The 19,218-nt window shown below is 36.0% G+C and overlaps 2 protein-coding genes across 4 annotated transcripts; both read left to right on the forward strand.

The window, feature by feature from the left end:
• Window positions 1-83: 83 nt before the first annotated feature.
• LOC124932985 (protein EPIDERMAL PATTERNING FACTOR 2-like) lies at window positions 84-1,194 on the forward strand. 2 transcript variants are annotated; one of them, XM_047473705.1, is made up of 3 exons: window positions 84-367; window positions 465-535; window positions 788-1,194. In XM_047473705.1, the coding sequence occupies exons 1-3, from the start codon at window positions 214-216 to the stop codon at window positions 1,001-1,003; spliced, it is 441 nt and encodes a 146-aa protein (XP_047329661.1). In that variant the 5' UTR covers window positions 84-213; the 3' UTR covers window positions 1,004-1,194. The 2 variants fall into 2 exon arrangements, with proteins under 2 accessions (XP_047329661.1, XP_047329662.1); XM_047473706.1 differs by having other exon boundaries at window positions 465-526.
• A 12,212-nt stretch (window positions 1,195-13,406) lies between these two features.
• On the forward strand, window positions 13,407-18,483 carry LOC124932232 (sulfate transporter 1.2-like). Of its 2 annotated transcripts, none has more exons than XM_047472850.1 (14): window positions 13,407-13,559; window positions 15,171-15,514; window positions 15,617-15,665; window positions 15,749-15,956; window positions 16,039-16,213; window positions 16,308-16,373; window positions 16,472-16,585; window positions 16,671-16,787; window positions 16,871-16,997; window positions 17,071-17,357; window positions 17,442-17,632; window positions 17,748-17,833; window positions 17,912-17,988; window positions 18,095-18,483. In XM_047472850.1, the coding sequence occupies exons 2-14, from the start codon at window positions 15,176-15,178 to the stop codon at window positions 18,242-18,244; spliced, it is 1,986 nt and encodes a 661-aa protein (XP_047328806.1). In that variant the 5' UTR covers window positions 13,407-13,559; window positions 15,171-15,175; the 3' UTR covers window positions 18,245-18,483. The 2 variants fall into 2 exon arrangements, with proteins under 2 accessions (XP_047328806.1, XP_047328807.1); XM_047472851.1 differs by lacking the exon at window positions 13,407-13,559 and adding an exon at window positions 14,939-15,074.
• The last annotated feature ends 735 nt before the right edge of the window (window positions 18,484-19,218 follow it).

Raw genomic sequence — 19,218 nt, forward strand, 5'->3', positions numbered from 1 at the left:
ACTTAATTCATTATTTCGCATATATATATATATATATATATATATATATATATATATATATATTCACAATATATATGACAAGCTAGGTACGTTACGTACTTATATGTTGTTACTCTCGTAACTCCTTTATTTTCTCTCATATTAATTTCAAAACTACCTATAAAGATTATTTGAATTAATTAACTAGCTAGCAAGAAGAGAAGAAAAGAAAACATGAAGAGAAGTACTAGTAGACGTCGTTGTTCACTCATACATCATCTTGAGTACTACAACAACCCGTTTCTCGTCCTAATTTCACTTCTACTACTACTTTCGTCGTCATGTTGTTCATCAGCACAAACCCTACTACTACGCTCTCATCTTATTTGTACGTAACCATATCTTTATTTAATAATTCTTCTTCTCCTCCTCATAACTAATTATATAATCAATTAACATCGATCCACTCATCCATCCATCATCAGATATCAACAAACATCATGATCAACACCACCACCTTCGGAAAGGAGAGCAACATCATCATCAGGTTTCTATCGTACGTCTTTCCTTAATTAATTATTATATATATATATATATATATATATACATATATTAATTCAATCTGAATTAATTGAAGGTAGATAGATAGATGATAGATAGATTTGTGAGACAGTGGGCCTAATTAATTACTAGACAGATAAATAGGATATTAATTAATTAATTGCTGGAGGAATTAAAACAGTAGGTAGGTAGGTAGGTAGGTAGGTAGGTAGGTAAAAGTATTGATAGATAATTTTGGTGCATGCAGGAGGAGGAGGATGATTCAAGGGAGAAAAAAGAAAAAGAAATGACGACCGAGCCAACATTAACAGGATCAAGGTTGCCAGACTGCTCGCACGCATGCGGACCATGTTTCCCTTGCAAGAGAGTCACAGTTAGCTTCAAATGCTCTGCCGTTGAGTCCTGCCCCATGGTTTACAGGTGCACTTGTAACGGCAAATACTATCATGTCCCTTCCATCTAAGTCTAACCACTCCGCCTACTCTCTCTACCTAGCTACATCCTACATCCTACATGTTTTTCTTAATTCTTGTACTGTTAATTAATTCATAAGCAATTGTTATATCTAATTAACCTCTTTTTTCTACATTATATATATGTTCAGAATCGGGCATGGATAAAGCAATTTATGCATTTGCATAGGCTCCACATCTATAGATTCTATTTTTTAATATTTAATCATTATTATATTATTAATCTTATTTTTTTTTTTCTCCTTTAATATTAAATATATATTATACAATATATATATATAACTTTTTTATCTCTTTTTTAATTTTTATTTTCGTATTATAATATATTAACTATTTATATCTCAGTTTATATTATTAAATTTGAAAAAAAATTATTATTTTAGAGACCCAAAATTTAAATTTGCATAAACCCAAATTCGAATAGTATGATCATACATTCATTAATGCATGCATATGCCCATGTAACAAAAAAAATAACAATTTTCACTATTAATAGCTACCATGCATCAATATTATTATTGCTACCTAACCTAGCTATATATATTATATATATATCACCATGCATGGACAATATTAAAGCAAATCAAACATTAAACCCTATTATATCTAACTTATATATTTATATTAATTATTTAATTAATTAATCCCACAATACCCAAATTATTTACATACAGAAAATTACTAACTAAACTCCTTTAATTTTAAATACAAAATATTAATTCCTCTTAATTAACCAATATTAATTAATTATACACCTAACAACAAATAATTAATATACATTTACATCTCATTAACAATTTCAATTTCTTATTTTTTTGTATTGATGACTCAATTATATATCTATAGTTGTATTTTATTTTTTTATCACACAAAAAAATATTATTATTATTATTATTGTTTCTTTAATATATTCTTATGTTCAAAAATAAAATAATATATATATATATATACTTAAAAATAAAACTCATTTAATTTATTTGTTAATTTAACATTTTAAGAATAAAAAAAATAAAAAATAAAAAATGGACAACTGATTGAATGTGTAACCGTAACATTTTAAGAAGAGAAATGATAATATCAACGAATGAGTAGCGAAAGCAAGGCCACGAATCCTACGTGGCCTTGCCAGCTAGGAGAGAGAAAAAAAAAGAAAAAAAAAATGAAAAAAAAAAGAAAAACGTTTCAGTTTCCCCTTCTTCTTTCCTCTCTCTTTCTTCTTTTCATTTATTCTTTCCGGCGGCGATTTTTCTCTTCTCTGGCGATTTTTCTCTCCGGCGGCGGCATCCCCGACTTCTTCAACTTTATTCATCTTCTTTCTTTTGATCGAAAATGGTAGGTCTTTTCCTTCGGGTATTTCCGTTCACTTCACTGTCTGTATTCGTGAATATCTTTTCTCTTTTTCAGGCTGGTGGTCCAGGTACATCTCCAAGCAAGACTCCAAAATCTCCAAGGACAAGGTAAATAACATCTCCTTTAGAATCCTAAAACATTTTGATGATTTGAAGACCGTTTAGGTTTTTGCGGTTAGGGTTAGGGTTTAGGGTTAGGGTTATGGATTTTTATGATTCTGCTGATTCTAATGATTTTAACGATAGAAATGGTTGATTATTTTGTGTTTATTTGCTTCTATGTGATGATTTATGTGATTTTTGATATGTTTGGCTGTTATGGGTCCCGAAAGTGTTGTTTCGGGGACCCGAAAGTATGATTACATAGTCCAGAAATTTGATTTTGATATGTTTTTTGAATGAACGGTCCCGAAAGTGTGGTTTCGGGACCCGAAAGTGTTGTTTCGGGACCCCAAAATTGAATTTTGATATGTGTGGCTGTTATGAGTCCCGAAAGTGTTGTTTCGAGACCTGAAATGGGTGGTTACGGGACCCAAAATGGTTGGTTTCGGGACCCGAAATGGGTGGTTTCGGGACCCATAAATCTGATTTTGTAATGTTTGTCTGTTATGGGTCCCGAAAGTGTGGTTTTGGGACCCGAAATAGGTGGTTTCCGGACTCGAAATGGGTGGTTTCGGGACCCATAAATCGGATTTTGTAATGTTTGTCTGTTATGGGTCCCGAAAGTGTGGTTTCGGGACCCGAAATGGGTGGTTTCGGGACCCATAAATCGGATTTTGTAATGTTTGGTTGTTATGGGTCCCGAAAGTGTGGTTTCGGGACCCGAAATGGGTAGTTTCGGGACCCGAAATGTTGTTTCGGGACCCGAAATGGGTGGTTTCAGGACCCGAAATTTAGATTTTTAACTTGTTTTCTCTTGGTTTTTAACTTGCTTTAACTTTGTTTCTCTTAGATTATCTGTTTCATGTTTTTTAAATGTTTATCTTTTGTTTTTGTAGGGCAAATAAACGTAAAAAGAATGCCCAAGAAGCAGCATCTCCCAAAGCAGTTCACAAATCCCCAAAAGCTCCCAAATTAGTTCCGAAATCCCCCAGAGCAGCAGCTCCCAAAGCAGCCCCACACAACCTTTTTTTAACTAGGACATCTTCTTTTGGCCTTTTCAATCTTCTCCAACTTCTGTTTAATGATCAAAAGGAGGCTGTGAAGTCAATAGGCTTTGGCCATCTACTTTCATTATCACTTTCAAAATGCCCCAGGGAGATATCCCGTTATCTAGTGAGGCAGTTTGACTGTGATAAATGTTCTTTCACTCTAGAGAATGGCGAGGAAGTGAAAATCGAAGAAGAAGATGTTGAAATGGTATTGGGTCTCCCCAGAGGGGAGTTGGACATTGTAGAATATCAGAATAACGAGACTGATGACAAGCTGAAGGCATTTAGGACTCGATGGGGTAACCCTATTAATGGCGCTCCTTTAGTGACTGCTATGCCGACGAAAATGATTGAGAACAAAGCTGCTGACAACAATTTTAAGATAGACTTCGTATTATTTGTTGTCAGCTGCTTTCTCTGGTGTGATCACCTAGGTCAACTATCAAGGTACTATCATTTTTGTTATTTCATTTGCATCAACAAATCCTCAAATATGTTTTTTCCCCTTGCAGGTATAGAATTCTGAAATCTATTTCAGATGTTCAAAATATCAAGAAGTTCAATTGGTGCAAATTTGTACTTCAAGGATTAGTTCAATCATGCGCAAAAGTGAAGGAGAATGAAAAACGACATTTCCAAGGACCACAGACGTTCCTTATTGTAAGTTATCCGTTAATTAATTTCTCTGTTTGCAAAAATAATTGGTTTTAATTAACATATGTTTGTTTTCAGTTGTGCTACGTGTATAGGGTGAGCAACCCACAACTGGGAGGAGTTAATGACCGTCGATTTCCAATACTGTCATGTTGGAATGACACGACTTTGAAGTTTAGACTGGATACGAAGTTAGAAAATGGAGGATTCGGACGAGGAAGCGTTGTGGGACGAATTCCACTACCGGGGATGTGGGGGGAGAACGATGAGGAGGATAATGATGTGGGGGATAATGATGAGGAGGATATGAATGAGGGGGTGTCTGAGACCCCAAAGGCGGCGGCAGCAGCAGCAGCAGCAGCAGAACCTAGGAATAGGTCACCACCTAGGAATAGGTCACCACCTCGGATGAGGCCACCTAGGATGAGGTCAGAACCAACGCAATCAACACCTACGAATCAAGGCCTACCACCTATGCATATAACACCTCTTAACACGGCAGGTCCGGACGTTGATAAACTGAGTTTTATAGAGAATTTGGCGTGGATTGCTAAATGTACGCTGTTTATTGAAAAAGCCACGAGAAGACTGGAATCTTTAACTTCAGGCTGGGATGCCTCACCAATGTATGACAACGCCATCCACGTAATTTATAGAGCAATGGACAGTAATAAACCTTTTAGGGATGCCATGCACAGATATTTCAAAGATCGAACACCCACTGAGGATGATGGGGTAAACGATCAGGACGCTCACACTGAGGGGGCTCATACTGAGGGGGCTCACACTGAGCGTGCTCACACTGAGGGGGCTCATACTGAGGGGGCTCACACTAAGCGTGCTCACAGTGAGGGGGCTCAAACTGAGCGTGCTCACAGTGAGGGGGCTCAAACTGAGGTAGCTCACACTCAGGTGGGTGTTCTCGAAGAGAAAGATGAAGATGAAGTACCCGAAAAAGATAGATCTCCAAGAAAAAGAAGGAGAAATCCAGTGCGACATATGAAAATTCCAGCACGCCTTAAATCTCCATACATGACGCAGAACAAGCCGACGAAGATCATCCAGCCTGCCCCTCAAACTCATGATGTTGTGGGAAAAGAATTGGTTGCTTCCAAAAAACAGAAGAAATATCCCATACGGAAATATCCCATACATATGATGGAACTTCCAGCAAGCCTTCAATCTCAATATATGAAGCAGAACAAGCAAAGAAATCTAGAGTTCTATCATTATGTCAATATGGAATACCGAGATGAAGTCGTTGTGAGATTCATTTATGCAGTTGATTTGAATGCCTGGTAAATCAATATTTCATAGTTTGTTAAATCATGTTTGTTTGGCTGAAGTAATGGTCCCGAAAGTGTGGTTTCGGGACCCGAAATATGTGGTTTCGGGACCCGAAATCTGGTTTCGGGACCCGAAAATGGTGGTTTCGGGACCCGAAATTGTGGTTTCGGGACCCGAAATCTGGTTTCGGGACCTGAAAATGGTGGTTTCGGGACCGGAAAATAGTGGTTTCGGGACCCGAAAAGGGTGGTTTCGGGACCCGAAAGTTTGATTTTTAACTTGTTTTCTTCTTTATCTGGTTTCAGCAAGGAAGTATTCTATGTATCCGAGCTTACCAATATCAACATAGAGCAATTTCAATCAATGAAAAATGAATGCCATGTTGAAAGTGGGATAATTTATGCGTGGGCAAACATGATCACTCTTCACTGCAAATCAACTCCCGACTCGAAAATAGTTTTTTCGACAGTCGTTTCTGTAAGTCTCTATATCTTTCATTGTTGTTTAAACCAATTATCTCTTATTCTGATGTTGATTTCATTTGCAGGACTTTTGGAGAATGAAAGACCTTTTCATTGAAAGATTGGTTGAAGAAATGAGAATTTTCGAATTAACTCCCGAACACATGAAAACTGCTAAGCTGGTAAGTCCTTTTTTATATTATCTGATTTTTGATTATATGTGAATCTTGGTGATATTCTTGCAGATATTTTTCCCAATTTTATATGAAAATCACTATTATGTGGTTGTCATCAATATGCGAAACCAAGCTATTGAAGTCCTCGACAACCTCCCACTGGACCCAGATATTGAATGGGATGATAAATATGTCACAACTCGGCAACTGGTAACGTTGAAGTCTTTTTTACACATAATGTATTGACTTCTTTGAAAGTGTTTATTAACTTCTTTGGTAAAACAGGTACAGAACGTTGTGGACTACTTCCAAACTATCGACCAAGGGATCGCGGATAAAATTGCTCAATTCCCGTTCAATGTTTTGAAATTACCTTGGCAAGACAGTTCAAATAAAACGGATTGCGGAATATACTGTATGAGACATATTCATTGGTACAAGGGCGATACAACAAATTTGAATTGTGGTATAACGATAGAAAATGTAAGTTACATATTTTCACATTTCATTTGTCTTACAAATCTTTAATAACCGTTGAATTATAATTTCCTACAGGCAAGGGGAATGCTTGAAGCATTGCGAGTCAAATACACTGCAATGATCATCCGTTCAAACTTAAACAAAAATATCCAGAACATCTTAAAGAAGTTTGTAGACATTTTAAAAGTAGAATGTCCTGAAACATATAAGTTGTATGATAACTCTTAATTAATTTAGTACATTTTTTGTCTTCAATTATAATCATGTATAAACTAAGTTAAAACCCAAGTATAAACTAAGTTAAAACAAGTTAAAAACCAAGTATAAAGTATGTTAAAAACCAAGTATAAACTAAGTTAAAACAAGTTAAAAACCAAGTATAAAGTATGTTAAAAACCAAGTATAAAATAAGTGGTTTCGGGACCCGAAATGGTTGGTTTCGGGACCTGAAAGGTTGTTTCGGGTCCCGATATAAGGTGTTTCGGGTCCCGATATAAGGTGTTTCGGGTCCCGAAATAAGGTGTTTCGGGACCCGAAAGGTGGTTTCGGGACCCGAAAAAGTGGTTTCGGGACCCGAAAGGGTGTTTCGGGACCCGAAATATGTGGTTTCGGGACCTAAAAGGTGGTTTCGGGACCCGAAATATGTGTTTTCGGGACCCGAAAGGTGGTTTCGGGACCCGAAATATGTGGTTTCGGGACCCAAAATATGTGTTTTCGGGACCCGAAAGGTGGTTTCAGGACCCGAAATAAGTGGTTTCGGGACCCGAAATTAGGTTTTTAACTTGTTTTCTCTTGGTTTTTAACTTGCTTTAACTTGGTTGGACTATCTTCGTTAGAAATGAAAGGACAATAATGATAAAAATGAAATATTCAAAGTTATAACATGATCAAAATAAGTACTATCTTCGTTGAATGTTATCACCACACGCATGATCTTCGACATATACTTGAGAGGACAAAAGTGATGTGAAGGATAATTGAGTTGAAAGTGGATCATTCCATTGTTGTTGTTGTTGTGTTGAATCCAAAACTGTAGATGTTGTGGCCGTATTTCCCTTCTTTTTTGATCTCGAAGTCTTGGGAATTTTTTCAATTAAAGATTATTTCCTCTTTGTTGGTGGTCGTCCTCGACTTCTAACTTTCTTAGGAGAGTGTATCAAAATGAATGTAGCGGGAGATTGAAATGGAGATGGAGATGGAGATGCTTCTGTGCTTTGGTCTTTAGATGCTTCTGTGCTTTGGTCTTTAGATGCTTCAGTGCTTCCATGGTTAAGTGACATAAACTGTTCCATCAAGCCTTTTATTCCGTTCATCCAAAAAGAACAAGTTACTTCCGATTTTACTCCAACTTGTTGAACCTCTTGCATCAATCGAGTTAGACTATTGTGACGTTTTTTTTCTTCCACGGACATATCTAAATCATAAATGTTGGTGATATTTTGATACCCACGCTTAATATCTTTACGCCACCGGTCCATTATATAATACATTGGTACCTCATTCACCCTCATTTTTTTCAACACAGCCATGATATGTCTACACAAAATACCTTTGAACTCAAACAATCGACATTCACATTTCACATTGCAATCCTTTTCGGTGTAATGTACTTTGTAAGAAACATCTCTTAGATGTTCTCCATTAACCCCCAACATGATTTCCTCAACTCTAAATATAGAAACTGAACATTCCTCTTCAATGGCTGAGATGTCGCACAACATCAAACCTCTAACTTCTACTTGAACCAATCTAAATATATCTGGAGTGTATAAGTTTTGGCATTGCCTTTCGAAGGCAAATCCACTAACAGTTGGTATCAAAGAATTAAACGATTGGAAATCCAATTTCTTTTCTCTCTCGATATTTCTCAACAGAGCCCTATCATATTGCTCGACAAATTGTTTGAGGGATGTTTTAGACTGCACGTAGTCATCAAAGAAGGCGTTCATACTTTCACTCCGTTGAGATGTTGACATCCCGGCCCAAAATTGTCCTTTGACATAAACAGGTATCCATTTAGATCTTTCCAAATACAAAGATTTCAACCAAACATTATCTTCCAACTGATAATCTTCAATTAGTCTATTCCAATCCTCTTCGCATTGTTGAATATTTATGGAATTGTATACAATGTTTTTCAGCCTCTTCTTTATTAGATGGTATTCAGTATGGCTTCCAAGTTTTATAGGAAGTTTCTTCATTATATGCCACAAACAAAATCGATGATGCGTTTTAGGAAATACCTTCTCAATTGCAATCGCCATGGATCGACATTGGTCTGTGATTATGGCATTGGGAGGTCTATCATGCATACATTCCAACCAAGTTCTAAACAACCATGTGAAAGAATTTGAATCTTCACTTGACAATAACCCACATCCAAGCAAAATGGATTGACCATGATGATTAACACCAACAAACGGAGCGAAAGGCATGTCATAGCGATTTGTCAAATATGTTGTATCGAAAGAGATAACATCATGAAAATCTTCAAAGGCAGCCCTGCACCTACCATCTGCCCAAAACACGTTTTTAATTCGGGATTCCTCGTCCAAATCAATAAGGTAGAAGAAGTTTGAGTTCCTGGTTTGCATTCTTAAGAAATAATTAGTGAGTGCTTCAGCATCCCCAATCCCTAACCTCAACCGTCGTGCTTCTGTAACGTAATTTCTACATGTCCTCTCATCGAAAGACATGTTTTCATACCCTCCAGCTTCAACTACAAGTGATTGAAATGTTTTGGCCACAGTTATTCCAGCTTCATCGTTTGTATCCAATCTTCTCTTTACATTTCCGTCAATTACTTTGTAGGATCTAACATGACGTATTCTCTTAGGGCTTAAAGAATGGTTGTGCTCAAGAAAAATACTTGTTATCACATATTCCCCTTCATTTCGAACAACAACATTAATCTTTGCTTTACAATCTGTCTTCGTTATTGGTCTAGGCTGATGAAACTTGTTTTTTGACTTCGATTCTTTCAGAAAACTCTTGGCACAACCAACGTTGAAGTATTTCCTCTTACCACCTACATTTTTGCTCCCTAATTTGGTAATGCCGAATCCCGTTAAGTGGGCATATGATGTGTAGAATTCAAGAAGTTGTTCTTCGGAGGAAAATGTCATTCCAACACTAGGAATGTGACTGCAAAAATTAAGTGAAACCGTAAGAAAAAAGTCCATAAACCAATCATTTCGGGTCCCGAAACCACCCTTTTCGGGTCCCGAAACCAACCATTTCGGGTCCCGAAACCACCTTTCGGGTCCTGAAACCAACCATTTCGGGTCCCGAAACCATCTTTCGGGTCCCGAAACCACCTTTCGGGTCCCGAAACCAACCATTTCGGGACCATTTCGGGACAAGGAAGGACCCTTTCTTGTCCCGAAACCAACCGTTTCGGGACAAGGAAGGACCCTTTCTTGTCCCGAAACCAACCATTTCGGGACAAGGAAGGACCCTTTCTTGTCCCGAAACCAACCATTTCATTTCGGGACAAGGAAGGACCATTTCTTGTCCCGAAACCAACCATTTCGGGACAAGGAAGGACCATTTCTTGTCCCGAAACCAACCATTTCGGGACAAGGAAGGACCATTTCTTGTCCCGAAACCACTAGATCTGTTCAGGGTACCTTTCGGGTTCAACATGGGTGGATCTGTTCAGGTTAAGTTCTTCATCTACTGGGTTGTTCAAGTTCGGTGCTTCGGTTTCCTGAAAATTCAAACAGTTTAAATCCATAAATACTTATGTAAAATGTAAACCCTAGATCTGTAAAATCTAAACCCTAGATCTATAAAATCTAAACCCTAGATCTATTCAAAAAAATAAAGATCCTTAAAAAGGATACCATGGAGAAGTAAATGCTGCCGTAGAAAGAAATAAATGCAGCCGGAGAAGAGAAATAAATGCAGTCGGAGCCGGAGAAGAGAAATAAATGCAGTCGGAGCCGGAGAAGAGAAATAAATTATGCGTTTCAGAGAGAGAAAGAAATACAGAAATATGAAACCCTATTGGGTGAAAGAGGATATGTAGAATTTTTTTTTTCTTTATTTTTCTCTCTCCTAGCTGGCAAGGCCACGTAGGATTCGTGGCCTTGCTTTCGCTACTCATTCGTTGTGTTTATCATACCTCTTTTATGAATTAGTTATTCACTCCTTCTCTCATACAAGAGCGGGAGAGCCGGAGCCAGAGGGATTCCTAATTATTTGAATTGAATTTTATTTATCTATTTTTTTATATATTTTACTGTTTCTTTATATGTATTTTAAAAAATGATTATCTCTTTTGTATTAATTTAGTTTGATTGATTTCTATGATAGTATAAACTTCCAGTTAATTTCTAAAACTAAAATTAAAATTTATATAGTTAATTAATTATTATATCTCTTCATCAATTAATTTATAACTTAAATTATTATTTATTTATTTTTTAAAATAAAAGTTTTTTCAATAAAAATTAATTCATTTTAACATTCCTATCTCAAATAATATTATTCAAATAGATTGAAGTAATATTACTTTGTTAGTTTGTTTAAGTGTTTAGGGTTAAACTTTGAATATATATATATTTATAATTTTAAATAAATATTAATACTTTTTAAATATTTGTATCAATAACCTAATTATGGAAAATTTGACCAAATGACCCTAAAAATGCCTTAAATGTTAAATGCGCGGGTGACTATTTTCATATTTATTTATTTATTTTACAAAATTGCCCTTTTGCGAGACGCAAACCGCACGTGAACCCATCTCTTACAAAAACCATTTTTTTCATTTGTTTCTTCTCATTCTCTCTCTTCTCCGCCCTAAACCCTAAGACGGAGATGATGAGCCGTCTTTCTCTTCTCTTCATATGCGAACGACGAACACGAACACAACGGCGAAGACATCTGCGAACTGCGAACTAAACTGCGACGAAGAGGAGCCACCTTTCTCTTCTCTTCTCTTTAACCTTTATGCCATTTATAGATTAATGTTTTTGTGTTTAATTGATTCGCCTTGATTGAATGCAGGTGTTGATTGGGTCCCTATTGATGATGTTGGATTCGGTGGTGCGGTCTCATGTTGATTCGTCTTACGGAGCAGTCGCGATTGTTGATCACTTGATAGTTATCGATTGCATCTCGCGGTTGGTTGCGTCTCGCGAATGCGTATTCGAGGGTTTGATCATACGAAATGTTCATTGACTATTATTAAGCAATGTGTTTATTTTTTCATGTGATTCTTTATGTAAATTATTGCACCATGCATTTGATTAAATAAACATGTCTATGTATGTTCCATTTGCAGAATAATGTAAATGTGATGGTATTTCATTCCTGAATTTATTAAAAAACAATGAAATGCAATAATTAGTTTCTTTCATATTCCTTATCCAAGAATTGCAACTTCAGTAGTGTATATTGAATGATCATAAGAAGAAAAAATATGTCAGTTCTGTATAGATGTGTCTGTGTTGATAGAACAAAGATAAAACAAAGTATTCTATGGTAAACTCTTGGCATACCGTATAGCTCTGTAATTGTGAATTGTGAACTTTGAATACATCCTCAAGCTCTTGGTAAAGTGTTTTTGATAAAATAAAGTTACCATTTTGTGCAGATTGAAACTATGAAAACAGGTTAGATACAACTAAGTTTAGTGTCTCCTTAAGTTTAGACATTAACAAGAGAATCAAAACAAGTTGTCCCAACAATTACAAATACAATTATTTCGCCATCATTCTCACTCATTTTGATCGCATAAACAACAAAATCAAAACAAATCATAGTCCAAACTTTTATCATTGTCAAAAGACGTAATTTAGGTTGCGAGACGCATTCGCGAGACGCCACCAACCGTGAGACGCAATCAACAACTATATATCAAGCGATCAACAATCGCGCCCGCTCCGCAAGGCGAATCAACATGAGACCGCACCACCGCATCCAACCTCATCGACAGGGACCCCATCGACATCTGAATTCAATCAAGACGAATCAATTAAAAAAACATTAAACCCTATTATGCGTTCAAACAAGAAATAAACAACAATGAGCCAAGGATAAGAAAGTATACCAGTACCGGACATCATCATTGTGCTCATGGTTGCCTTTGCTAGGATTCGGTCGTCTGAATGTTCGGCGTTTAGGGTTTTAGAGAGAAGGAGTGAGAAGATTGAGAACGGTGAAGAAAAAAATGGGAGAAATGAGAGAAAATATATTAAATAGTAAAGGCATCGAGGACTTTCACATGAGATCGGGCTGGATCTCGCAATAGGGACAATTTCGTCAAAAAAAAATTTTAAGTGATCACCTGCAATATAATTTATGCGCCGGTTACCGCATTTAAAGTCATCTTTAAAGTCATTTCGTCTCATTTTCTCTAATTTATTATAAAGTAATGATAAAGAGCGGTAAAAATTTTGACAAGAATGTGTAGGAAATGATGTGTCACATTCTAACTGAATTGAAAAATTAATAGGAGAGAGAATTTCCAGATTTTCAAACCAATTAGAATGTGACACATCATTTCCTACCCATTCTTGTCAAGATTCTTCCCGCTCCCTATCATTACTCTTTATTATAACACTGTCCAATAATAAAATTACGTAAATAACTATAGATTATTTAAATCCGAAATAAAGAAGCCAAGTAAGTACCTAGCCGTAAAACGATGGTAATACGTATTTTGTTTTGTTTTGTTAAAATATTTCTCTCTCCCGCCATTTGCATTTATGTTGAGATCTCTCTCGGTAACCGCACGTTTTGGAGAAAAAGTCCTTAATTTTTTCTCACCTTGAAAATTGAATGATTACATACCAGAAACTGAAGTATACTTTTGTTGTTGTTGTCCAAAATGGTTACTCCTCCTGATACATTGAACTTGGACAGGGCTTTACGCACCGTCCCTTTTTATCATGAGATCGATCAGCGACAGCGTTGACAGAAGAAGAAGAGGAGGAGGGCTTTACAAATTATTTTATTCCAGAAACTCCTGAGCCATCGGGTATGGTTCTTTCTTTCTTTCTTTCTTTATATTCTCTAGTTTATTAGTGCTGTACTGTATTATTATTCTTTCAGCTGACTGTAACACTATTATTCAATTCAATTCAATTAAATTAAATTCTCGATTGGGCTTTTGGTGGGAGCCAGCGATCGATCGATCGATGATCGATCGACAAGGGTTCCTAAAGTGTTTTCTCTTTCTTTACTTTTTAGTAGTACTACTCTAGTGTCCCACGCCACTATCAATGGCGTTCATCAAACTACCAGCATAATCAATTTAGGAGGTAACACATGTCATGGGTCGATATCAATTCATAAAAGAAAGAAAAAAAAATGGTTTATCTAAATTAATTTCTGCTCTAGGGTTTAATGGTTTATATCGATTATTCTCACTTTTAATTTTGAAATAAATTCTGAAATCACTACTCATTATATATATATACTCCCCCAGTACTGTCTGTGCTGTCTCAAAGGCTTACATACAATTACTGATGTAAAACCAATTTTTGGACTCTAATAGGGAGGGAGGAGGGATAAAGGAATAAGAAAGAAAATCACTTCAAACCGAATCATGGATGGACTAGATTTGTGCACCTCTTATATATTGGAACAAACAAACAAACAAACTACCAATCAATGGAACAATATTTTCACAATTACCAAAAGTTAGTCATAGAATAAAATGTTATTTTAACTCACTACAACTATAGTGACGGGAGGGAGGGTTTGGCTTTTTTCCTATGCTTCACATTAGTTGTTAGCTTCCACAGGGTTCTCATTGTACATTTGTGTTGACTTCTTGCACTATATTGGTTGTTACTTATTTGTCTGCTCTGGTGGACGACTCATGATGCGATATATCTTTGCATTTTCTGCAGTTATTAACGAAATTTCATTGAAAAAACAAGGGCCTTTTTCTGTTCAAGTCCTTCATAAATAAATGACAAGTGCACATTAAGAAAATTATGTACCATTCTAGAGATCTAGGATTTGTAGTAGTAGTAGTAGTAGATAAACTCAGATTTATACCATATTTTCTTTCATAACCCTACACAATACATACTCTACTAGTCTATATTACATTATAACCCACCTTCATACTATTAACTAATATAATATTTTCCTGTCACTTTCTTGTTCTTTTTTACTCCTTAAATTCTTAGTGCTTTCTTTGGAAAGGATCTTACAATATAATAGTGGAAAAGGTGACAACTTTGCATACAATAAAACCAGTAATTGAATAGTATACAGTTCCTTCCTATGACTTGTCAGAACTTGAAACCTTCCTTTTTTTTCTTTGACCTGATTTGAATATAACAAGTAAGAAGATCCATATTCATTACCTCATTAATATCTACCACTAATCTTCTTGGACAGCTTTGACCTGCTGCAATTTAGTTGCATTATCAAAACTGAACTTCTTTTTCTTTTGGATGTATGTATATAAGCAGTGATATCCCTTGGTTCATTTTTATCTAGCTCTCTTCTTTCGCATTTCTCACTTCACTTCGCATAGGTTAGCTTTAGTAACATTATTGTGTTTCTCATTCAATAATCAATCTTGTTTGGTGCATTTTATGTTTATTCTAATCTCCACAATCCTCTTGTGCAGTATTAATGGCTGATCCCTCTGACCAAGAATTGGAAACTAAGGAAATGGACATGACAAGCTTGTCATCATCTCAACGACAGGGACAGAGCCAACAGCCATACATCCACAAAGTTGGAATTCCCCCACAGCAGAACCTCTTCAAGGAATTCACAACGTCCGTGAAAGAGACTTTCTTTCCTGATGATCCTCTGCGTACCTTCAAAGACCAATCTAGATCTCGAAAGATTGTCTTGGGCTTGCAGGCCATCTTCCCTATCCTTGAATGGGGCCGTGATTACAGTTTCTCCAAATTTAAAAGGGATCTCATTGCTGGATTAACTATTGCAAGTCTCTGCATTCCTCAGGTAGATTAAGAGTATTTTAAAACCTTATAAGAACCATATAAAGTACATATTTTATTTTGGTATTTTGACGCCTCTTCCCAAAATTTATTGTTTGCGAAACAGGATATTGGATATGCAAAGCTAGCAAATTTAGATCCACAATATGGGTTATGTGAGCTCTCTCGCTTTCTCTTGTGAGAATCTCCTTAAGAAAAAAGTTATTGCTTTTCTGATTTTCCCTGTCAAATTCTGCAGACTCTAGCTTTGTTCCACCATTGATATATGCATTTATGGGCAGTTCGAGGGATATAGCCATAGGGCCAGTTGCTGTAGTGTCTCTTCTCTTGGGGACTTTGCTTCAGAATGAAATTGATCCTACAAAAAATCCAGCTGAGTATCGAAGGCTTGCATTTACAGCTACCTTTTTTGCTGGAATTACGCAGGCTACTCTTGGTTGTCTCAGGTAAACCACTATACCATGACATGTTTATTGTTTTATGAAAATATTATTATTGTTAATGTTGGAATTACTATCATATTCTCAGATTGGGTTTCTTGATTGATTTTCTATCCCATGCTGCTGTTGTGGGGTTCATGGGTGGAGCTGCCATTACCATAGCATTGCAACAACTCAAAGGCTTTCTTGGTATCAAGAAATTCACTAAGAAAACCGATATACTTTCTGTAATGGATTCAGTATTTAGTTCAGCTCACCATGGAGTAAGTCATTTTACATCCTGAAGATTTTAAAGATGTCTGACTACTTTTAACTTGCTATGACTGAAGCTTAAGTTTTCCAATCTGTGTTTTGCAGTGGAATTGGCAGACGATAGTCATTGGGGCAACATTCTTGAGTTTCCTCCTATTTGCCAGATATATAGTAAAGACAAACAATTTGTTAAAAAAATATTATGCACAAACCTGCAAACACTATAAATATTAGGCGATTCTGATATTTTTAATTGATTTGATGTGCAGGGAAAGAAAAACAGAAAATATTTCTGGGTGCCTGCAATTGCACCACTTATCTCTGTTATTTTGTCGACATTCTTTGTGTATATTACACGTGCGGATAAGCAAGGAGTTCAAATTGTATGTATTTGTTTCCTATGCTGTCGACTCGTATTATACAAGGAAAGACACTGCATCACACTATGCTATGGACTTGTATGTGCAGGTGAAGCACATAGAGAAAGGAATCAACCCTTCATCTTTCCACCAAATTTATTTCAGAGGAGAATATCTTATAAAAGGTTTCAGAATCGGCATGGTGGCTGGAATGATAGCTTTAACAGTGAGTTAATCCGCACCTGATTAAGACTCAGACTTGAGCCTTTTTCTTGGAAAATGTTGTCAATTTGTTTGGATATTTTTTAGGAAGCTGTGGCCATAGGAAGAACGTTTGCTTCAATGAAGGACTACCAACTGGATGGCAACAAGGAAATGGTGGCGTTAGGAGCCATGAATGTAGTTGGATCAATGACCTCTTGCTACGTAACCACAGGTAAGGAATCATCATCATCATCATCATCGCACAGGAAAACCTATGTAAAAATAATTTGATTTGATTTTTGTAGGCTCCTTCTCTCGATCAGCAGTAAACTACATGGCCGGATGCCAAACAGCAATTTCCAACATTGTGATGTCACTTGTTGTGTTTCTAACGTTAATGTTCTTCACTCCCTTATTCAAATACACCCCAAATGCCATCCTTGCATCCATCATTATCTCTGCAGTCCTGGGTCTAATAGACATCGATGCGGCCATCTTGATATGGAAGATTGATAAGTTTGACTTTGTAGCTTGTATGGGGGCTTTCTTTGGAGTGATTTTTGTTTCCGTTGAGATTGGCCTTTTAATTGCGGTAAAGCACTTTTTTTGTTTTTGTTTTTGTTTTCATATTAAGTTAGATGGTTTCACTAAATAAATAAATAAAAAAAATGAACAGGTGTCGATATCCTTTGCGAAGATCCTGTTACAAGTAACAAGACCTCGAACTGCACTACTGGGAAAGATTCCCAGGACTAACGTCTATAGGAATATACAGCAATACCCGGAAGCTTCCAAGGTTCCTGGAGTTTTGATTGTTAGAATTGATTCTGCAATCTACTTTTCTAACTCCAACTATATAAGGGAAAGGTAGGTTTGTGTTTGTGTGATATTGAAGAGTTTTAATGGGAGATTTGACAATAATAATAATAATAATAATAATAATAATAATAATAATAATAATAGTTGTTGGTTTGCATTGCAGGACACTTAGATGGTTGAGTGATGAGGAAGAACGATTGAAGCAAGAGTTCCTTCCAAAAATAGAATTCTTGATTGTGGAAATGTCACGTAAGTTTTAGAAGAAGAGTAAATGATTTAGGCAATTAATGATGATGATGATGATGATGATGAGTACCTTACTTGCAGCTGTTACGGACATTGACACGAGTGGCATCCATGCTTTGGAAGAACTAAACAGAAGTCTGGAGAAGAGAGAAATAAAGGTATGCCTGCCATTTTATTATTATTATTATTATAATTATTTATTAGTAGTTGGAGATAGATAGATAGATAGGTTGATGATATGTGTTGTTGATTGGTTGGTTGCAGCTGGTTCTTGCAAATCCTAGTAGGGTTGTGATGGACAAGCTACACGCGTCGGGTTTCCCAGACATAATTGGGCAGGACAAGATCTTTCTGACGGTAGCAGACGCTGTTATGACATGTTGTCGAAAAGTTGTAGAAGAAGAAGAGGTTTAATATATATATATATATATATATATAATGTAGATGAAAAGAGGAAACAACTTTTACTTTAGATATAATATACATATGGTTGATGGGAGGGGGGGCATGCATGCATGTGATGCCATTAATAATGAAGAAAGAAAGAAGAAAGCAGCAGTGGTGTCGTGTCTTCTAATAATAACATAACAACAAGGATCCCCTCCTCTCATCATCCGAATTTTGATTATGTTTCTACTTTTATTAATAACCTCCTCCTACTTACTCAATAGTAGTAGTTGTTGTTTTTCTATTCATATAATTCTCATTAATGATTCAATATTTTTTAACTCCCAAAGTTAACATTAGATAGACAATATATTATAAAAATAAAAACATTAAAAAAAAAAAAACTTATAATAAGAATAAGAAGGGTGTGTTTGTTCTTGGAATAGAATTGTTAGGATTTGGATCCCCCAATCTCACCCGATTAAAACGATAAAAATATAAAATAAAAAAAAAACACAAAAACAACCCCTCAAATGAGCTAGCTACGTCCATTTTAGTCGCCATTAGATTTTAGTAAGAAAAATGAATACAGAGTTTTTGCTTCACATTTTATCTCTCTAGAATTTTGTCTTTTTATAATTTAAATCTTTAATAATAACATATTTATAGGGTAACATTCAAGTAATAACTTAAATCTTGGTAAGGCCAAAGCCCCCTAAAACCAAATACAAATCCAAAAACTTAATTAACTATTGTAAAATTTATTATAAGTGTAGACTTCATAACTCAACAATCTCTCATTTGAAGACTAACTTCATCATCTCTCGATCGTTAGCGGTTTCTATCTGGTGTCTTAACGAAGAAGACCAATGGAAGTTGCACACAACTTCAGTTTCTTGTTTGTCACAGATTTCGTCAGCATATCAACTAATTTCTCACTCCTGTGAATCTTTTCAAGAGATAACACTTCATCTTCTAAAGTTGATCGAATGAAATGATAA

Source organism: Impatiens glandulifera, chromosome 3 (genome assembly GCF_907164915.1).
Source record: "Impatiens glandulifera chromosome 3, dImpGla2.1, whole genome shotgun sequence".
NCBI classification, from domain to species: domain Eukaryota; kingdom Viridiplantae; phylum Streptophyta; class Magnoliopsida; order Ericales; family Balsaminaceae; genus Impatiens; species Impatiens glandulifera.

Excerpts from the sequence above, each read along its gene's own strand:
- LOC124932985 (XM_047473705.1), top strand. The coding sequence starts at position 214 with ATGAAGAGAAGTACTAGTAGACGTCGTTGTTCACTCATACATCATCTT. Across the intron at positions 368-464 it reads ACTACGCTCTCATCTTATTT|ATATCAACAAACATCATGAT; the intron begins GTACGTAACCAT and ends ATCCATCATCAG. Across the intron at positions 536-787 it reads ATCATCATCAGGTTTCTATC|GAGGAGGAGGATGATTCAAG; the intron begins GTACGTCTTTCC and ends TGGTGCATGCAG.
- LOC124932232 (XM_047472850.1), top strand. The coding sequence starts at position 15,176 with ATGGCTGATCCCTCTGACCAAGAATTGGAAACTAAGGAAATGGACATG. Across the intron at positions 15,515-15,616 it reads CAAGTCTCTGCATTCCTCAG|GATATTGGATATGCAAAGCT; the intron begins GTAGATTAAGAG and ends TTTGCGAAACAG. Across the intron at positions 15,666-15,748 it reads AGATCCACAATATGGGTTAT|ACTCTAGCTTTGTTCCACCA; the intron begins GTGAGCTCTCTC and ends CAAATTCTGCAG.